The sequence below is a fragment of the Carassius auratus genome, unplaced genomic scaffold (genome assembly GCF_003368295.1).
Source record: "Carassius auratus strain Wakin unplaced genomic scaffold, ASM336829v1 scaf_tig00214714_1_2670353, whole genome shotgun sequence".
Taxonomy (NCBI): domain Eukaryota; kingdom Metazoa; phylum Chordata; class Actinopteri; order Cypriniformes; family Cyprinidae; genus Carassius; species Carassius auratus.
In genome coordinates, this window is record NW_020527778.1 from 1,443,125 (window position 1) to 1,463,125 (window position 20,001).

The 20,001-nt window shown below is 34.3% G+C and overlaps 2 protein-coding genes across 3 annotated transcripts; both read left to right on the plus strand.

The window, feature by feature from the left end:
* The first annotated feature begins 221 nt into the window (after positions 1 to 221).
* Positions 222 to 5,148, plus strand: tmem241 (transmembrane protein 241). Of its 2 annotated transcripts, XM_026258512.1 has the most exons (15): positions 222 to 403; positions 583 to 629; positions 718 to 795; positions 901 to 982; positions 1,487 to 1,564; positions 1,773 to 1,798; positions 2,091 to 2,142; positions 2,258 to 2,306; positions 2,420 to 2,465; positions 2,974 to 3,009; positions 3,097 to 3,131; positions 3,230 to 3,299; positions 3,481 to 3,574; positions 3,738 to 3,808; positions 3,920 to 5,148. In XM_026258512.1, exons 1-15 carry the CDS (start codon positions 332 to 334, stop codon positions 3,975 to 3,977), a joined length of 894 nt encoding a protein of 297 aa, XP_026114297.1. In that variant the 5' UTR covers positions 222 to 331; the 3' UTR covers positions 3,978 to 5,148. The 2 variants fall into 2 exon arrangements, with proteins under 2 accessions (XP_026114297.1, XP_026114296.1); XM_026258511.1 differs by lacking the exon at positions 2,091 to 2,142 and having other exon boundaries at positions 2,203 to 2,306.
* A 1,285-nt stretch (positions 5,149 to 6,433) lies between these two features.
* esco1 (establishment of sister chromatid cohesion N-acetyltransferase 1) lies at positions 6,434 to 16,073 on the plus strand. Its single transcript, XM_026258462.1, has 10 exons — positions 6,434 to 6,533; positions 7,158 to 8,886; positions 9,560 to 9,644; positions 9,822 to 9,888; positions 10,351 to 10,429; positions 10,671 to 10,802; positions 12,084 to 12,173; positions 13,931 to 14,074; positions 14,373 to 14,557; positions 15,089 to 16,073. Exons 2-10 carry the CDS (start codon positions 7,159 to 7,161, stop codon positions 15,234 to 15,236), a joined length of 2,658 nt encoding a protein of 885 aa, XP_026114247.1. The 5' UTR covers positions 6,434 to 6,533; position 7,158; the 3' UTR covers positions 15,237 to 16,073.
* The last annotated feature ends 3,928 nt before the right edge of the window (positions 16,074 to 20,001 follow it).

Below are 20,001 nucleotides of genomic sequence, written 5' to 3' on the forward strand. Positions count from 1 at the left end.
ATGAACAATTTCATTTGCGGATGATTGCACTGCAATAATAAATAATAAAATACAATGGCAAAATAAATTCGTGTAAAAAATATTTTATTTTGCAATCATAAAATAATAATAACCCTAAATAATATTATAAGTGATAAAATAATCGTACTTTTCATTTGTTGTTGCATTTAGAACTGATTTCATTGTGGCTTTTATTGACTAAAAAAGTGCTGCGTGTCGCGGTGGGCGTGGTCTACAGAACAGAGGAAGTACAGATGAGATCAGAACATTAATTTAAAAAAAAGAATATTAGAGGAGCTGTGAGACCAAAGTTACTAAAGTATCCAATCCAATGAATGTTGCTCGAGTGATTCTTGTTCTAGTCTTCTGCACCTTTTTCACAGCATCTTACTTCACAAATAAGGTAAACTGACTTTACTTTACTTTTGACAGCATCAGTGTGTGTTTGTCCTGATGTTTTTGCACTGCATTTACAATAATGCGTTTTCCAAAATGCATTTTGTGGTTTAGCTGTGGGTCCTAGATTGTTAAATGATAGTAATCCAGAATACACAAAATGTAGAATTGCTTTTTGCTTTACAGTATGTCCTGTCTATCTTAAAGTTTACATTTCCAACCATTTTTCAGGGGTAAGTATTCACCACTCGGTTATATTTAAAGTTCAGTTCCTCATTTAAATGACATTATTTATGCTTATCAATAATTTACTTTCTTCAGTTGGCAGACCTCCGCTGGGACTCTACTGCTATTGGTTACATGGAAACTGGGCTGGGTTGAAATCAATGGCTTTTCCAGGTAACTAAATATGCATTTATATAAAACATTGATTAGTGTTTGTGGATTATGTTTTATTGTAACCTGTTTATTAATATCTGTACTCTTGCTGTGTTTGTTATTTAGATCTGCAGCTTTTTCCCAGCTTCCTGGGTCCTTCTTGTTCATTGGTAATATTTATGCGGGGTCCAAAGCACTGTCACTTTTGGTAAATAAAATAAATGCTGAAATATGAACTTCAGTGTCTTTCCTAAGTTGGGACTGGATATGCAACCTTTGTGTGTGCTAATGTTGAAATGTGACCCTGGAGCGCAAAACCAGTCTTAAGTCTCTGGGGTATATTTATAGCAATATATATATAATAAAAAAAATTATCCATTCTTCTTTTATGCCAAAAATCATTAGGATTCTTGGTAAAGATCATGTTCCATGAAGATATTTAGAATATTTCCTACCGTAAATATATCAAAACTTAATTTTTGATTAGTAATATGCATTGCTAAGAATCCATTTGGACAACTTTAAAGGCTATTTTCTCAGTATTTACTTTTTTTTTCACCCTCAGATTCCAGATTTTCAAATAGTTGTATCTCTGTCAAATATTGTCTGATCTTAATAAACCATGCATCAATGAAAAGCTTGTATTATTGACACTTAAGACTGGTTTTGTGGTCCAATGTCACAAATATGTTTTTCTTCGCTCTTTTTTTAGCCAATTCCTTTTTTCTTCGTGTTTCAAAATGTCTCAGAAGTCTTAGCTTTTCTCATCAGAACAGCAACTCACAGAGAGGTAAGTCGGATTGCAGTTGCTATTTTGTGGGAACAAACTAAAATCAAATTTTTTGCTTGTTTTTCCCCACTTTCTATGTGTATTTAGTAGGACTAGAAATCATAAAACAGCTCGTTTCCACTATCCTCATAGTGTTTCAGATATCATAATCATATCTCAATGCCAGTCATGCTACCATTCTACTTTTCTGTATATTTGCTTTATTTAGAAACCACCATGGATGAAATTAATAAGGTATGTTAAGTTTCTTTCAACCAAGAAGCACAAAAATGACTTGAAAAAAGCTTGTTTATGCTCTTAAATTAATACCAACACTGTAATAGAATTGTTTTCCTTTTGTTTTCCAGTAAAAATATCTAAACATTCATAAATAGAGATACAGTTACTTGAGGAGTAATAAGTATTGGAGTAATAAATATAGTTTCCTGGAAAAAAATATCAAAATTATGTTTTGTACTAGAAAAAACAAGACAAAAATACTGCAGAAGAATCTTTATTTTGTTGTTGTTGATGATTTTCTTAATAGTGTGTGTATGTTGTTGGGATCTGCCAGCAGCCTTATGCTATACAATCCACGGGTAAGTTCACTCGCACTATGATTTTCTGTGAGTTATTAATATCTCTGTTTCCTGTTACAGTAAAAATCTCCATTTCATATGTCCTCTTTATGGTTCTATATGTCTCACCTCTCAGTTTGGTCCCAGTGGCTACACATGGGCATCCATCCATCTGTTCTGTGTTGGTGAGTGTGAATTTATTTGTTGTGAGTAAGGATCTGAAACCTACAGAGATGTACTTAAGATTTGGTCACATGAACCTGTGTGAGATTTCAATCTCATCTCGTTTCTAATTTAGGTGCATACAGAATATTCCAGAAGAACACAAAGACAATCCTTCTGAGGTGGTTTCATGTTTTATTTACATTAATATTAGTCAGTAATATTTGTTAATGTTGTCTCTTATGTTCACCAAGGCTGATTTTATTTGATCAAAAATACAGTACAATTCAGCAAAATTGTGAAATATTATTACAATTTCAAATAACTGTTTTCTATTTGAATATATTGTAAAATATAATATATTTATGTGATGCAAAGCTGGATTTCACACGATCCTTCGGAAATCATTCTAATGTGCTGATTTACTTCTCTAGAAACTATTTTTATTATTAGCAATGTTGAGTTCTGTGGAAACAGTGACATTGTTAAACGGAATATTATAAAAGTCTTTAATGTCACTTCTGATCGATTTAATGCATTCTAACTGAATAGAATTATACATTTCTTTAAAAAAAAAAAAAAACTTCCCGACCCTAAACTTTTAGAGTGGTTGTGTATGTTGTATATTTATATTTCTTTTACTCCAAGTAGATGCATAACAAGTGTCATTTTTAATGTGTAATGTTACAGTGATCTTGAAGAGCAGTTCATCAATTACCTGACCAGGTAAATGGACAAATATTAAAAATTAAATCCGCAGATTTGGACTTGTATGAATTTTCAACCTCGTCTAATTTTATACTTCTTTTTCAGTGCATTGTTACTTGCCTCTCTTGCATACTCGACAGGTAATGAAATGCCTTTTATATTATAATATAATTTTTCTCTACAGCTCTATCATTTTCTGACACGATTCATGTGTACTTCTCGGTGTTTTGTCTTTCAGGTGATCTGTCCGGTGCCTTAGATTTCCCTCTCCTGACTTCATACAGGTTCTATACTGGCTGCTTGGGGAGGTGAGAGAAACATTCAATGGGAACTTTCTAATGCATAAAAGTTGGCATGATTTGTTGGATATTTACAATAAGGATTTACATTGCAAAAATTCCAGAATGAATGATGCATTGCCATTTTTTTGAAAGAAATTGATTGTGTGTGCAAATCTTAAGCTCATTAGATATCAATTTCATTTCGTAGTGCTATATTCAGCTTTTGTCTAATGTTGGCAACCGTGAAATTGAAGGGCAGTCTGTCTCAGGAGCACTGTGGCATATGGTTCTTCTTGGCTAAGGTGAGACAGATTTTGAACCACAGTTATCGTTTGTTGAGTGTCTCTATTTATTTGTGTCCAGTCAGTTCTGTTCGAGCAATAGGCTGGTTTCACATCACATGCATTGCAGCACAAAAATGTAAATGTTAATGTTGCAATGGTTTTCTTTTTTCCTTGCATGCAGATACTGGCATCAGGTCTTTCCCTGTTACTTTCCATATTCCATGCTGTGCTCAGCCCCGTCACTCTGTGCTGGTGAGTTCAGAACAGTTTTATGTTCAGATATTGAGTTTCAGATATCTATTTACTTGCAATATGAAGTTAAATAATGAAATGAATGTAATATTTTTTTGTTTTTCTCATTAGCATCATCCTGAACTATGCTGGGGAGGCCTTGTTTTTGTATTCAGAGAGATTCCATTAAGTTTGTTGAAGAATTTGGCCAGTGCCTTTGAAGATTTTCCTCTCCAACTCTGTATAGGGGCTTTAGAAATTGACCAAAGACAATTGCCTCAATGAGATTATTTTCATCTTTTTTTTTTTACTTTTTTTTGTGTGCTTATTTTGAGTTGCATATGGAAGCTTGTTTCTGCCACAAGATAGATTAATAAATAAAACTCTTTTTATATTATTTCACATTTTTGATTCTTTTCTTGCAGTTTTGAGTTTGTATTTCACAATTCTGTTAAAACAAATTTAATCTTAACTTGCAATATCAAGGTATAAATGTGCAATTTTGATAAGAAAATACTGATTTGTGATTTGTAAAAGTCACATTTACCTTATTATTCTGTGGTAAAAAAGTAAAATTCAAACTCAGAATTGAGAGAAAGTCAGAACATCTTGCTGGTTTCTGACTTTTGTTTTCACAATTGCAAGAAAAAGTCAGACTGTAATTGTGAGATATAATCTCTGCAAGAAAAAAGTTAATTGTGAGATGAAAAGTCGCAGTTACCTTTTTATTTATTTGTTATTCCATGGTGGAAACATGCTTTCATAGTTAAATGTAAAACCAGAACTAGCAGGACAAAAAGCAGGTGTTTACCATTTACCATATTTCTTTTACATTTAATATGGCCAGTTTATTTTAGTCACTTGATTTAGACTTTCTGTTGTGCACTTATTACGCATTTTCTCCAGCAACATTTGTAATTGCTGTAAGTGTTCGACCTTTTGCACATCATTGTCCTGCAGTGTTTACTTTTGAGAGTCCTTGATCATATCCTGAATACTGTCACACCGTACATCAGTACTCTGCATGAGAGTCAGGAAGATAGCATTGGTACATGAGCCCCCTGTAACTCTCATGTAGGATTGAAAAAATATATTTTTACATAATGGCAGCCCCCATACACATGTTAGTGTTATTTATAAAAGCTGTTTGTTGCCCATATTTAACATTCTTCATAATTATTGCAGGTTGGTTGACGGTTATAATATTTTTTAAGGGAACATTTACTGTATTTTGAAGCAACATTTAAGATATTGTATTTCTAAAGCTTCTATTGTGAAACTGACCCAAGTATTAAATTATGAAATAACGTTTCTTTGAATCAGTTTTTGCAATACTAAATAAAAGATTTCCATTGACCATCTTTCGTTTTTCTCATTTTTTTTCTGTTTAAAAATAAAATGAGATCATAAAACACTGAAGCAGTATAATGTGTTTTTATATAATTTATAATATATCTGTGTGTGTATAGCTTACCAAAACAAAAAGTGCATCTAAATACTGAGCAGCAGTAAGGTATGTTTTGAGGATCTGGTCTTGTTTTAGGTGGTCTTAAAGGCATCAGACTATTGTCTGAAAAAAATCAACGCACATCTCTAGGGTAAAAAATGCTAAAGAATTTAAACAGTTTCAAATCCTGCACTTCCTGCATACAAAAAGAGAGTTTTTGAGGAAAAGATAGGATTTAAAAAAAATGTGATTACAATGTTTTTCCTCCATAAACATCATTAGTATATTTTTTAAGCCAGGTGTGAATAACTGTAATAACACTGTGAACAAAAATCCAGTTGAAACATGAAAAATTGACTTGAAACTGAACTGAAAATGAATGGGTCCCTATGTATCTCTGCTGCCTGGATATATTGGGTCATTTCACTTTTTTTTTTTTAACTGTAATTCCTAAAGTTTTTCCTCTAACCTGCAGATGGCAGTATTCTATTCATAACACCTGGGCCAATATCTAGAAACCTTTTATATTTAATTTAGATCATCATTTAAGTTTTTTTATTTATTATTATTATTTTTTTTTCATAAGACAATTTATGGCGTAGTTAAGGGTTCTGGGAATAAAGCTGCGGCCAATCAGAAGAGCGTTACTGACATCTAGTGGCCAATAACTGTACATAAGAATCATATTATATTATATTATATTATATTATATTATATTATATTATATTATATTATGTACATTTACATTCAACTGGATAGAGTAACTCTAAAAGGTAGTAAAAAAATTGTACTATATATATATAAAATATCAAATATGAATTATTTTTTCTTTATTATTATTGAAATGATTAATTGTTGTTTATTAATATTTAAAATATTATGTTTATATATTAATAATTAATCTTTTATACATTATATCACACGCATATTTACATAAAACATTTTTAATAGTATATATATATATATATATATATAAGTATAATAATATTTAAATACACTATATATCTACGTTAAAACATAATAATAATTTAACACAATATACATATTTTTATGTATATATGTATCATATATATGTATTTTTATCGTCAACACAACACATTAAAGATTAAGGACATTAAAGAATCTTCTTTGTAAGTAAATAGTGAAATTCTATTTCTATCTATCCTCTAGTCCAGTAGGCGTCGTTTATTCTTACGGAAACACAACAGATTCGCCGAAGAAGACTCATCACCGGAAGTGAGGCTAAACTTTCCTCCACACAGCGGAAAACAGCTGTTGTTTAGAAACAGGGGAACATAGGTAAGTTCGGCGATGCACTTTATTACTGCTGTTTCTTTTTCTACTTGTAATAACAGTTATATGAAAGCCGTATTTACTTATTTTTAATATTTAATCGACATTAGTGACAGTCGCTGCTTTATAAGGAGGCAGCTAACGGAGTTAGCCTGCTCTGCTAACTTTCTTCTCGACGTCAGACTTTAATGTAACGCTTTAAATAATTTTTGAATTGTTATACACTGGAATTGAGAATAAATGGCTCATTTTCACTTCATATTTGTCATCTTTGCTGAAGCAGATACTCTGAGCTGTTGACATGTCGATGTGTGTTAAAAAATTACGATTGTATTATTTATGTTGCCTTATTTTAATACACAGAGTGTGAAGGAGCGTGTATTTTAAGTTAAATCTCAGTGAACTGTCACTTTAGAAATCCATTCTGATGGATGACAACTGCTTATATTCTGTTTACTATTATATAAATAGTTTTTATTTCTTTCTTTCTGTTTGATTTTGATATTTAATTTCAATATTTACTCTTATATAAATGTTACACTAATGTTTGTTTTAAAGCAAACACCTTCTTACATACTTAATAACATGTTAAATCACACAGAAATTATTGGTTCTGTACTTGCTCTGTAGGATGCCTGGGCAGAAAAGAAAGATGTCTTCTTCTGAACCTGAAGTTAAGAAATCAAAGATGGATCCGAGTCTCAAGGAGTCAGATACATCTCAGATGCCCAAGAAGTCTTTGAGAGGAAGACCTCCAAAAAACAAAGCGTTGGAAAAGCAGAAACCTCAAGCGCAGCCGCCGGAGGAAAATGGAAAATCTGTTCGACGATCGTCTCGCTTGAAAGTGCCACAAAAGAAGGGTTTAAGAGGAAGACGGCGGAAAGATGAAGGGACGCCAAAAGCTTCTGGAGATAAACAGTCTCAAAATATGTCTGTCCTGAAAAAAGGAAACAAGAAGTATGTTTCAAGAGTAAAGAAAGAAAAGCCATCCATCTCGGAAACGATTAAAACAGTAGCAGCCTTGTTTCCTGTGCAAATAGAGCACAATTACGGGCGATTGCTTGACATTCAAAGTGAGGAGATCACGTTACCCAAACCTGACAAAATCCATGTGGCCAACATAAGCGATCTGCAGTCGCTTCACGAACCACGATTGAGCAAAATAGAAGAGCATAAGGAGCTTCCGACAGACCCTATTGAGAAAATCACAGTGAGTGTGGATGCAAAAGTGGATGTGATGAGCAAATCTCCTCCACCTCTAGAGGCGCTTTTCAAAGTCATCCAAGAAACTAGCATCACGAAACACTCGTTCGCTGGTAAAGACATTTCTGATATGGATGAGTTAGAAGTCGTGAACACATGTTCCCTGCAGGACAGCGTACAAAGTACCGAAGTTGCGAAAGTTTTCCTGGATTCAGAAGCATTTCTGGATGACGATATTGAGATTGAACATTGTGTGGTGGAGATCGAAACCTTTGAGGATTTGGAGCAATCAGAGGATGAAACGGAGAAAAAACAAACAGGTGATGCTGTGACGTGTAAGGAGGTCACTTCTTCACCCTCGTTGCTTCAGGACACTGCGGCGGACTCCACGCAAGGGCTTCCTAAAAAGCAGGAGATGAACCCACAGGCTCGGACGAAGGCACGTCTAGCGGCTTTGGCCGAAGAAAGGGCGGCTGCCGCCAAGAAACCTCCACCTCGTCAGCTCAACCTCCTCGCTCTCTGTGAGGAAATCGCAGATGATATTGCATCGGATGCTCCGGCGGCTTCAGATGAGAAAAATACTGAGGAACAGAAGGAGGCGAGTGAATCTATGGAGGTTTGCGAAACTGAAAAAGAGGTGTGTGAAAACGCCACTCCCTCCGACGTGACCCCTAGTGACGTGATTGACGATCGCACACCTGAGGATGGTACGCCCAAGAAACGTTTTTTCCTCAGTCAGGTGTCTTTGCCGCTCAAGACCCAGGAGAAGAAGAAGCTCTCCCGCTTTCAGAGGATCAGGCAGGTGGAGCTTCAGCGGGATAAGTTGACTTGGACCCGTGTTAAGAAGCTAAAGTCGGATCAAGCGAGTCAGGCTGGTTCTCTCAAGGAAACGGACGCTCCATCCGTCTCGCCCAGCCCGGCCACCACCCCTGCACAGCTTCCTGTGCCGGAAAGTGTGCCCAAAGTGGCCTCGAATGAACCCAGACGTGCACTTCCGGCTCAGGCACCACCCATGCCTAATGGAATCACCAGCTCCAAACCCAAACCAGAGGTGGAGTATAAAGCCTACACTCCCAGACGCAAGTATTCACCTGATGACTTTGAGCTCGATGGTCTTGAAGAGGAGAAGAGCAAACCAGGAGCAACCAAAAATGAGGTCAAACACTCATGCACACACACTGTCCACATTTTTGTTTTTACAGATTTTAATGCAATTATTTAGAAAAATAATACAAATCAAAAGACTTGGATTTAGCAGGGATGCATTCACTTATACATATATTTATTTCAAATAAATGCTTTTCTTCTAAACTTTATATTCATCAGAGAATCCTGAAAAAAAATGTATATCTGTTTCCACAAAAATATTAAGCTTTACTACTGTTTCAACGTTGATATTAATAAGCAATATTTCTTGAGCAGCAAATCAGCATGTTAGAATTATTTCTGAAGATCATGTGACACTGAAGCCTGGAGTAATGATGCTGAAAACTCAGCTTTACATCACAGGAATAAATGACATTTGAAATATAAAAAAATTATTTTAAATTGTTATAATATTTCACAATATTTACTGTATTTTTCATCAAATAAATGCGGCCTTGGTGAGCATAAAATCATACACAACTCCAAACTTTTGAATGGTAGAGTAATATGTAAAGAAGTGATTACAACAGTGCCTTATCCATGAATATTAATCTTCAGCAAATAATTTGAGCTTGTTGAGGAAGGATGTATGACCCCGCCCCCCCCTTTATTGAGACCACTTTATAAAAATGTCTCTATAACAGTCTAATAGACCCCCCACCATAAATGTGTCATGCTCACAGGTCAAACCAGAGCAGTCCTCTTCATCAGCTAATGTGCAGCCCAAACCTGCAGTGGAGAGGAAGCCATGCATTCCCACTTCTACAGGTAAGGATCTGATGATCAATATCTTATCATACCTTGATAATGAATGTGTTACAGCATTAAACACATTAAACGAATTCTCTTTGACAGTATGTGTAATAATACATGAAAAAAATATATATATATTTTTAAATGTAATCAAAAATTTTTGCAACTACTTTGTGGTGCATTTGTTCACAGATAATAAGCCGAAACCCTCTCCTCAGCAAGAACCTGCCCAAAAGATACAAACAGAAAACAGCAACAGGTAATTCAGAGGACTTTCATTTAAGATTTTGTAAAGTAAAAACTTGGTTTCAGCTTTCAGGTCTGTGAAAAAGCACAATTTCCTATTGTATTGTAATTGTTTTTAATCAGTTTAATACGCAACTGAAAGTAAGATTACAGTATTATTATTATTTTTTTTTTGCCTAAAATAAATGATGTGGATCTGCGTATTAGGGCGTTACTCTTTTTGTTTTGGGCAACAGTGACAGTGACACAACCAATGCCATGAGTTTGAGGTGCTATTTCTTCTGGACAAATTTTTGAGAAATTCATTATTTGTTGATGCTAGAGCAGAAATTACACCCTGCAGCTTTTATTGTGTTGTTGAAATGAAATTCTCAAAAGACTTAATGTCATTAGAGTGCAGTCTATGTGTATTTTCTCTAGTCTAGAAAAACATCGGAGTTAAAGACTTTCTGTTGTCATTTCATGAAATTTTTAGTGTTGAACCTGAAGCAGAACAGAAGAAAGAGGTCACGACCAGCCCCAAACCTACTAGCACGGCAGCACAGTCCGGCAATGCAAGTCATTTATATCCTAACAAACTTTATAAATCAATCTTAATTTCCTTGTATTTCTTTCTTTTTAGTTTATTAACTTACAGACTTTGTGTTAAATTTATGAATACTGAGTTACAACTATGAGATTGTTTTGGAATAAACAGTTAATCCTAGAAAAGAATACAACATACCCATCATTATTTACCATTGGACCATTGGAGCTCATTTGCATTTAGTGAAGGCTGTTTATTGTGCTTTACAGGATGCTGGTCAGAAAGCGTTTGGTGCGGTGACGTGTAACGTGTGTGGGATGCTGTACTCTCCTACCAGCCCAGAGGACGAATCCCAACACCTCCTCTTCCACAACCAGTTCATCAGCGCTGTCAGATACGTGGTGAGTCAAGAGACAAACTGTTGCATCTTATTATTTATGCACTTATTATTATGTGATTCAAAGTTACTTAGCATTCCATAAAGACAGTCAGAAAATATACAAAATATTAAATGTTAATGTAGAATTAAAAATCACATATGCACACACACACACACACACACACACATATAAATATAAATATATATATATATATATATATATATATATATATATATATATATATATATATATATATATATACATTTTTTTTTATTCTTAATATAAAATATGATTAATATTTTTAAAGGTACATTTTAGTGCTGTCAAACAAATTAAAACAATTAACCAATTAATCTCACATTTTTCTGTAATTAATCAAGTAATTGCACTTAACATTAGAGTTTCTTATCATAAATATATTTTCACAGTGACTTCAAATTAATGCAGAAACAATATTAGGCATTATATTTTGAATACTTGTTAAATGGCATCTTTTTACTGGTTTCCGGGATAAAATTAGTTAATTTATCCATTCAACATTACAGTAAAGTTGTGTACAAAACATTACAACAAATGACGCATTTAGCTGTGCCTTTAATATAGTGTGTTGTATATGTGTCCCTGGACCACAAAACCAGCCATAAGGGTCAATTTCTCAAAACTGAGATGCATACATCATCTGAAAATCGAATAAATAAGCTTTCCATTGATGTATGGTTTTTAGGATTTTAGGAGATATTACTATATGAATATCTACAATCTGAGGGTGCAAAAAAAATCTAAATTCTGAGAAAATCACTGTTAAACTTGTCCAAGTGAATTCTTAGCAATGCATATTAGTAATCAAAAATTAAGTTTTTATATATTTACGGTAGGAAATTTACAAAATATCTTCATGGAACATGATCTTTACTTGGTATCCTAAAGATTTTTGGTATATAAGAAAAATCTATAATTTTGACCCATATAGTGTGTTTTCGGCTAATGCTAAAAATATACCCCAGAGACTTAAGACTTAAGGTTTTGTGCTCCAGGGTCACATATAGTGTAATAATTGAGAGACACAATTATGCGTTGTTTAATTTCCTGTTTAGGATGGGGCTTACAGTTTCAAATAACTACGTACCCATTTTTTTTTTATTTTTTTTTATGTGTTTTATGTTCTGTCGCTGTCATTCTGTTGTACTGCGGAGCTTCTGTCACGAAAACAAATTCCTCGTATGTGTAAACATACCTTGCAATAAAGCTCATTCTGATTCTGATTCTGATGTCTCAAAATCTTTCTTGTAATATCTGGTCAAGGGCTGGAAGAAAGAGAGAATCCTGGGAGAGTATCCTGATGGCAAGATCATTCTTGTTCTCCCTGATGATCCTAAGTACGCACTGAAAAAGGTACTTGTTTCCAGATTAGAGGTCGACCGATATATTGGGCCGATATTTGTCATTTTTTATATATATATATATATATATATATATATATATATATATATCGGCATTGGCCGATATCTATGTTTAGAAGCGCCGATTTAAAGTCAGGCACGTTGGCGGGCAGCCCCATGTTATTGGTGCGGTGGAAAATGCTTCTGTCGCACGTGTTGCACCTTAATGCTGCAAAATGCGTCTGCAGCGGTATTATTATTACCTGCGAAAGCTTTCTCACCCGAATTAAAGGGGTTTTAGTCTGAATAAAATGCTAGTTGCAGGACTGTAAAATGAAGAGAGTGCGCCATACGTTTGAGATCATTTTACTTTGTTGACTGTTTCCCGTCAAGGAGACCGGTGAATGCGCCTCTTTAAATGGTTTCGTGATGCTCGTTGTTGTATTTTAAAATGCAATTGCAATGTTTTCAAATGACACTACAGTATTAAACTAAAATTATCCCAAACGTAACTGTGGCGCTTGTGGCTGTGCTGCGCAGTCAGTGAACCGCTTTTTTCACATCAAACATTTTATGCTAGTATTATGACCAGTACTTTTTTGTTTGAATCCTGTTCTGCAAAAGGTTCGATTTTGAATTTTTGCGTTCCACTAGGCCTATTTGTTTTAAAAAATCTGGCATCTACAGTGCATCAGATCGAGTGTCAGTGTTTAAGTGCTTGCATATGAGGACGAGCGAGCGCGGGTTTGTCTAGATGTATTTGGAGGTTATTGCTCACGTCTCGTTCTGCACATATCCAAATGTTTCCACATTCGCAATGTATCTGAATGTTAAACTATAATATATATATATATATATATATATATATATATATATATATATATATGTATACTAGACAGAAAAGATCACCCTCTTCACATGAGCAAAAACGTCCTTGGCTTAACAGCAGAGTGGACCGGTATACTACGATCTATTTAAACTGACCAGTGGAACCTTTTATACGTTTGGTTGACTTTACTTTATTTTAATAATGAACAGACTGTGATGTAAGTTTGAAATTAGAATACACTTTAGATGTTCTGTGTCATTTATACCAAACACAAATGTTGCTGGTTGCTAGTGTGTTTGCAGCACTACTAATTATTTTTTTAGATATTTTATTTTTTATATATTTTTCAGTTGAATAGATTTTTATTTTATTTAAATGTATATTTAAGTTTACATTTATGTCCCAATAAAAATTCTGCTTGATAAATCCTCTAAAACTTTTATGTGAACCATTGACTATATAAATGTGTGTGTATATATATATATATATATATATATATATATATATATATATATATATATATATATATATATATATATATATATATATATATATATATTACCTGTTTTATATATTTAATACTTTAATATAGTTTATTGATTTGTTTGGTTAACTTTGGATACATTTTCGTCCAGTGCACAAAATTAAGATTCAAGAGATGCTCAGTCAAATGAAAGTCAGTGCTCAATAAATGATAAGTTTTATAAATGTTGTGCATCCACTTATTATTAGTGTGACATTTTAGCATGCAAATGAAGGGGAAAACTTCAAGATATCGGCCCTAAAAATTGGCAGCACATATCGGCCATCGGCTGACCCTGACCTCTAAGCATCGGCATCGGCTATAGAAAAACATATCGGTCGATCTCTATTTCAGATTTCTAATAGCTTTCCTGATACAAATGATGTCTGTTTCTAATATTTGTCTGGTTTGATTTGAGGTTGAGGAGATCAGAGAAATGGTGGACAATGACTTGGGCTTCCAGCAAGTGGAAACCAAAGTCCCGTCACAGACCAAAACCTTCCTCTTCATCTCAAATGATAAGAAAGTCGCAGGCTGCCTTATCGCCGAGCACATTCAAGAGGTCAGCTGAGCATACAGGTGTTTAATAGCATGTTTATAGGTGGATATCTTGCATTTTATGTTTTGTTTTCATATTTTAGAAACCAATAGGAGTACAATACTCTAAGCTCATGTATTAAATCTTACATTATCTGAATCCATTTATCAGAATTCCATTGGATTTCTCTCTCAATTGGCACATGCTTATTCCAAATTGTTTTTTTGACAACTGATTGAAGTCATTGTCAGGTGCTATGTCTTTGTGTAATGTTGTTCTTAGTGTGTACATCTGATGGGTTTGTTTTGGCTGCTGTGTGCAGGGATACAGGGTTATAGAGGAGTCTGTGCTGGAGGGTTCAGAAGGAGAGAAGGTCATGTACGAGCGTCAGAGGGCCTGGTGCTGCTCGACTGTACCTGAGCCGGCGCTCTGTGGCATCAGTCGCATTTGGGTGTTCAGCATGATGAGACGGAGAGGCATCGCCTCGCGCATGATCGAGTGCCTCAGGTGAAGAGGGACATTCTTTTATAGGAGTAATTGGAAGCACAAATATTATTTGATATGTAAATATTAGCAGTTATAATGCATTAAAACGTAACTACTTTCATACTGTCAAAGGTGTAAATGTTCAATTTTAATACAAGTTAGGATTTTTTTAAATAAATGCATTATTTTATTCTGTAAGGATGCATTAAATGTATCAAAGGTGACCGTACAGACATTTATTATGTCAAACTATTTTATTTCAAATAAATGCTGTTCATTTTAACTTTCTATTCAGAAAAAAGTCCTGAAAAAATGTATCACCGTTTCCAGAAAAATGCTAAGCAGCACTAGTGTTTTCAGCTGTCCCAGAAATAAATTACTTTTCAAAATATATTAAAATAGAAAATGTTGAATCATTTAAATTGATAAAGCATTCTTTTTTTTTTTTTTAATTCTCCAATTTCTACAGATCTACAAATCTTTCTACAGATTTCATGAAGTTAATGTGTTACACAAAATAAAGCATAAATGTTTACTCCTCTTTTCCTCCAGGAATAATTTCATCTATGGGTCTCATCTAAGTAAAGACGAAATCGCCTTCTCCGATCCCACGCCTGACGGCAAACTCTTCGCAACACATTACTGTGGAACCTCGCAGTTTTTGGTCTACAACTTCGTAAGCGGCAATCGTTCAACCTGACAGGATGTGGATCTAGAGCTCAGTTTTAAAATATTGACATTTTGAGAAGAGGACTGGACTTGGAAGACTTTATTTCACTGTACCAAACAGTGCAAAAATGAAGTGAGAGAACAGAAACCGACAAACCACAGGATGTTTTTAAAGGCTTTTTGGTTTGAATTGGCAGCGTTTGGCACAGGAGGTGTAGGCTGCAGAGCTAGAAACTGATATCTAACACTCATGGCCAGTTGACGTATTTTAATAAACCTGCACAGAAGCTTATGCCTGATGCATTGTTCAGTGAAGGACATCTAAACTGTTCTCTCAGGTTTAGGTGGCAGCCTATTTTAGGACTCACCGTTTAGTGGAAGCCATGTAGTCCAGTGCACAATTGCAAATCAGTGTAAGTACTTCTTCCTAAAACATATAGGAAGACGTGTGAACTTTTCTACTGTAAGCAATGCCTCGGTCGTGAGGTGATGACTTTTGAATCTCAGGTTGAAAAACATCATATTCATTTTTCATCCAAATCTCCCTTTAACCCTTACTTCATGTCAGCTATTTTAAAGAGAGAGTATTTTGCTGATCCAGTGCGTTCCATGTGCATTTTAAAAATGGTTTACATGCTTTGCATTGACATTGATAGACAGCAGATGATTTCAAAGAAGTCGCTGGTTTTGCACAACACTGTGCAGAATGAATTTGATTCAATTGTTTTTGTGTAATAATTCCGAAAGTTTGTCCGCTTATAGTATTCCATCTCATGGTAATATTTTTAGAATGATTTTATGTATGTATATGTATTTTGATTGAATTATATTAATTTACCCATGAAAATGACTACAGATGGATCTTTCTTTATCTTCAATAGCAGGACAAAGGCTTAAAATCACTCCAGCCAGAACGCTGATTTGTTCTTTTTCATTATTATTTTAATTACAATTTAGTTCTCTTTAGAAGCCAGATGTTTGACATGATTTTATACAGTATGTTAGGGATTTACCTCATTTGTAAATGGGATGTCTGCTCATTCTTTACAAACAGTGACGAAAAACAGCTTACATATGTTACTCATATGAAAAAGTTAGGTTCAAAGTTAAAATGGCCTGTTAATTCATATTTTAACCAATTTCTTTACTTGACCACTTGAATTTCAAAAGTGGAATACAATAGTTGTTTTAATTTTTGGTATAATACATGAGGTCTCAACAATGCCGAAGAATCGGGTACAAACCTTTTTCCTGTTTGTCTAAGTTTTTAATAATTTCCCCCACTATCTTTTGGACGAAATGCCTATTGACTTTTTTTACATGTTGCTGTGGACATGATGAGAAGATGTAATTAAAGTTCAAAAGCATTTAGTCTTTTGTAACATGTAGGTGCAACAGATTTATTAACATAAATACATATGAGGGACATCACGTTACCTGTCTTATAAAGGCCGTGTTTTACAGTCATGGGCGATTATGCCGAGTTGGTTGCTGGCTGTTATGAGCAGATAGTATTTGGAAATCGAGTGTGTCCTGGTGACGAGGTGATTTCAATTCTGTTAATTGATAGAATTGTCATTTGTTTTCATAGTGAATATTAAATGTAGCTGTGTCTATTGCTATGTTTAAGTCTGAGTTTGCATCATTGATATTGATCCATATTTAATCTGTTGTAATTTTACAAACAGTCCTATTGTTATAATAATTTACTCTAATAATTATTTAGACTTTATTTTAAATACAATCTTAATTCTTAAGTTTTTTATGTCTATTTTTGGAGTGAGGATCCAGCCCAACTTTACCCATCATGCACACACAATCATCACTGACTGCAGTTTCATCCAGGGATCAATTCATCGCTACTGGAACTAAAGATGAAACCATTCAGCTTTATGACATGAGAAAGAAACTGAACATGGTGCTTTGTTGCACAATAATGGTGAGGACATATTGCAATCATTTGTGTTGGTTTCTTATTGGACTTAAAGAGAGTTTGGCCTCAACGATTCTGCATCACTGATATTTCAGTTTCATGTGTTATAAATCGTAAGCTCCCCTTCTTGGCAGGTACTATCTCGTGTCTGGAGTTTTACGGCATGTCCCATTTACTCGGCGGAGGACAGGATGCTTTCATCTGTGTGTGGAGTACAAAGAAGCGCATAAGTAAGTGATCTGAAATACTCAAAATATGCCACTGTCCAAAACTATTTTCGAAAGAAACTAGTCGTTTTATGTAGCAAGCATGTATTAAATTGATCTGAAATTACTGTAAAGAAATTTCTAATGTTGCAGAAGATTTAAACTCTTTCAAACAAACGCTGTTATTTTGACTTTTGTGTTTATCAAAGAATCCTGAAGAAAAAAAATCATCATTGTTTCCACAAACAAAAAGTAACCAGTTTTCAACATTGATGATAACAATAAACATTTCTTGAGCAGCAAATCAGCATGATACAATGATTTCTGAAGAATCATGTGACACTGAAGACTGGAGTAATGATGCTGAAAATACAGATTTGCATCACAGGAATAAATTACACTTTAAAATATTTAAATAAAAAACAGTTATTTTAAATTGTAAAATTATTTTGTACGATATTAATGTACTTTCAGAATAAATGCAACTATTGCAAAAATGTTAAGAATCCTGCTGACCCTAGATGTTTATCCAGTGTAAAAATGACTCAATCTGGGTTTTATTTGTTTAGGGGTAATGTTACTTCACTGTTTCTACACCCTTCTGGAAAACTCGCACTCTCGGTCAGAACAGACAAGACTCTGCTGCAAGTACACAGATGTTAGCATGAATATCAAAAGTCCTGCTCAGATTGTTAAGCTGTAAATTAAGATGCATTAAATATAATTGGGCTTTGCAGTTCAACAGAACTATAGTTTAAATGACAAAACGGAATTAATATTAATGTAGAACGTGGAATCTCATTGAAGGATCTCAAAAAGAGTAAGTGAAATTAAGTCAGTTCTAGTTTAGCTTGAAATTAAAGTATTGCTTCCCTGGTTTGTCAGATGTAACACGAAGTCTTATTCCAGCATTTGTTCTGCATGTGTCTTTAAGAACACACTCTTGGCTGTGGAAAGAGACAATGAGAGCGTGTGTATCTATGACGTCACCTCACAGAAGCATGTCTGTGGGTTCAAATCACATGAGAACAGGTGTGAATGCCACTTTTTAACCTTTCTTTAAGGCTGCATTTTCATCCAAATGAATCTGCAATTTTTAGGTCTATCTTTTCATCAGAATTGTTCTAGTGCATTGAAATACTAATAATGCATTGTAAAATGAGTGAGATCAGCTGTATTTGTTATTGTATTCATTTATTGTTTTCCTTCCAGAGTAAAAGCCATTGAGAACTTCAGAAGGATTTTTGTGTCCTTGTTACAGCATCAAATGATGGATTTATAAGTTGTGGAAACTAAATCTTGAGTTATTGTTTGATCTTCTTTGCTAGTAACTAACACACAGACACAAGTGTTTTTTTTTTTTTTTTTTTTTAGCTTTGAGCTGAACTAATTTTTAGACAAAAATTATTTGGCCTGATGGTTTCATTTTGGTTGATTAGTGTTTTATTCTCACTGTTTCCACATACAGAACCTTGAGACTCCTTCCCTGGTTAGCCAGATGAACACCACTGCCAGACTCACCTGTCTTTCCATTTGGAAACCTGGTTTTGCGAAAGAGATGAGTACTGAACAATCTGCCCAGGCTGAAGCTTCTAAAGTTGCAGTTGCATTGATGAGGGTTAATGCAAATTTTTCACAGGCAAAATCAATAGGAATGCATCCTAGTGTGAGTTTTCAGAAGATTTTGCAATGGGTTCAATGCATTCGATGCATTGACTGACAGAAAGCTGCTTGGTTTGAAAGTGACTTCTGTGTGGGCTTGACGATAGACCTTTTCTGTCTGTGAAATAAAGCTGAAAATTCACTAATGGGATCTCACCTTAAAGGGATTATTTATCTGAAAAGTCATTATTTACTCGCCCTCAATTTGTTACAAACCTGTGTGAGTCTCTTCTTTTCAAAAACAGATATTCAGAAGAATGCTGGTAACCAAACATTTGCTGCTAGCCATTGAGTTTCAAAGCGTTATTTTCCATTTTATAGACGTCAGTGTCTACCGGCAGCTGTCTGGTTACCAACATTTTTCAAAAAAATCATCTTTTGTAATCAAAAGAAGAAAGAAACCATTACAGGTTTGGAACAAATTGAGGGGGGAGTAAATAATGACAGATTTTTACATTTTTGTTTCTACCTTTTTCAATCTCAAGCAGCAAAATGAGCGGTTCTGTACAGCTATGAATGGGCTGAAATTAATTTATTAATATCTGTTCTCAAAACAGCTGTTACAGAGCCCTGAAGCCAAAGGTAAAAGAGTGAGTCTAGAAGAAAACGGCTCCACAAAAGAAGTAAAAAAAAAAAAATAATAAGTGCAATAAACAGTTTTATTGACATCATTGGTGGTCTTCTGTTATTTACTTTTCCTGTCTTGCATTTCATACAGTGTAGTGATTTACACTGCAGTTTTTGTTTACCATGAGTGCTTTGCCAAGTAGGTAAGAAAAAAAAACGTTTAATTCCAGCTTAATGGAAGAGAAAATACTCAATTTTTTATGTTTAATTGTCTTGTTGTTTTATTTGTTTATGTAAAGCAATTTGAGATGTAACATTCAATGGCGCTTTAGCAAATAAAGATTATTTTAAATCTGAAAAACCTGCATTCTCGCCTGCACATGTAGACTTTTATTTTGAAAATCGACAGTGTCGTGTTTCAGGAAGTT

Bases quoted from the DNA above. Each gene is read 5' to 3' on its own strand.
- esco1 (XM_026258462.1), top strand. From the start codon at position 7,159: ATGCCTGGGCAGAAAAGAAAGATGTCTTCTTCTGAACCTGAAGTTAAG. The intron at 9,889-10,350 runs GTAATTCAGAGG...TGAAATTTTTAG, and splicing joins CAAACAGAAAACAGCAACAG to TGTTGAACCTGAAGCAGAAC. The intron at 10,803-12,083 runs GTGAGTCAAGAG...TATCTGGTCAAG, and splicing joins TCAGCGCTGTCAGATACGTG to GGCTGGAAGAAAGAGAGAAT.
- tmem241 (XM_026258511.1), top strand. From the start codon at position 332: ATGAATGTTGCTCGAGTGATTCTTGTTCTAGTCTTCTGCACCTTTTTC. The intron at 404-582 runs GTAAACTGACTT...TTTGCTTTACAG, and splicing joins CATCTTACTTCACAAATAAG to TATGTCCTGTCTATCTTAAA. The intron at 1,799-2,202 runs GTATGTTAAGTT...TTCCTGTTACAG, and splicing joins CCATGGATGAAATTAATAAG to TAAAAATCTCCATTTCATAT.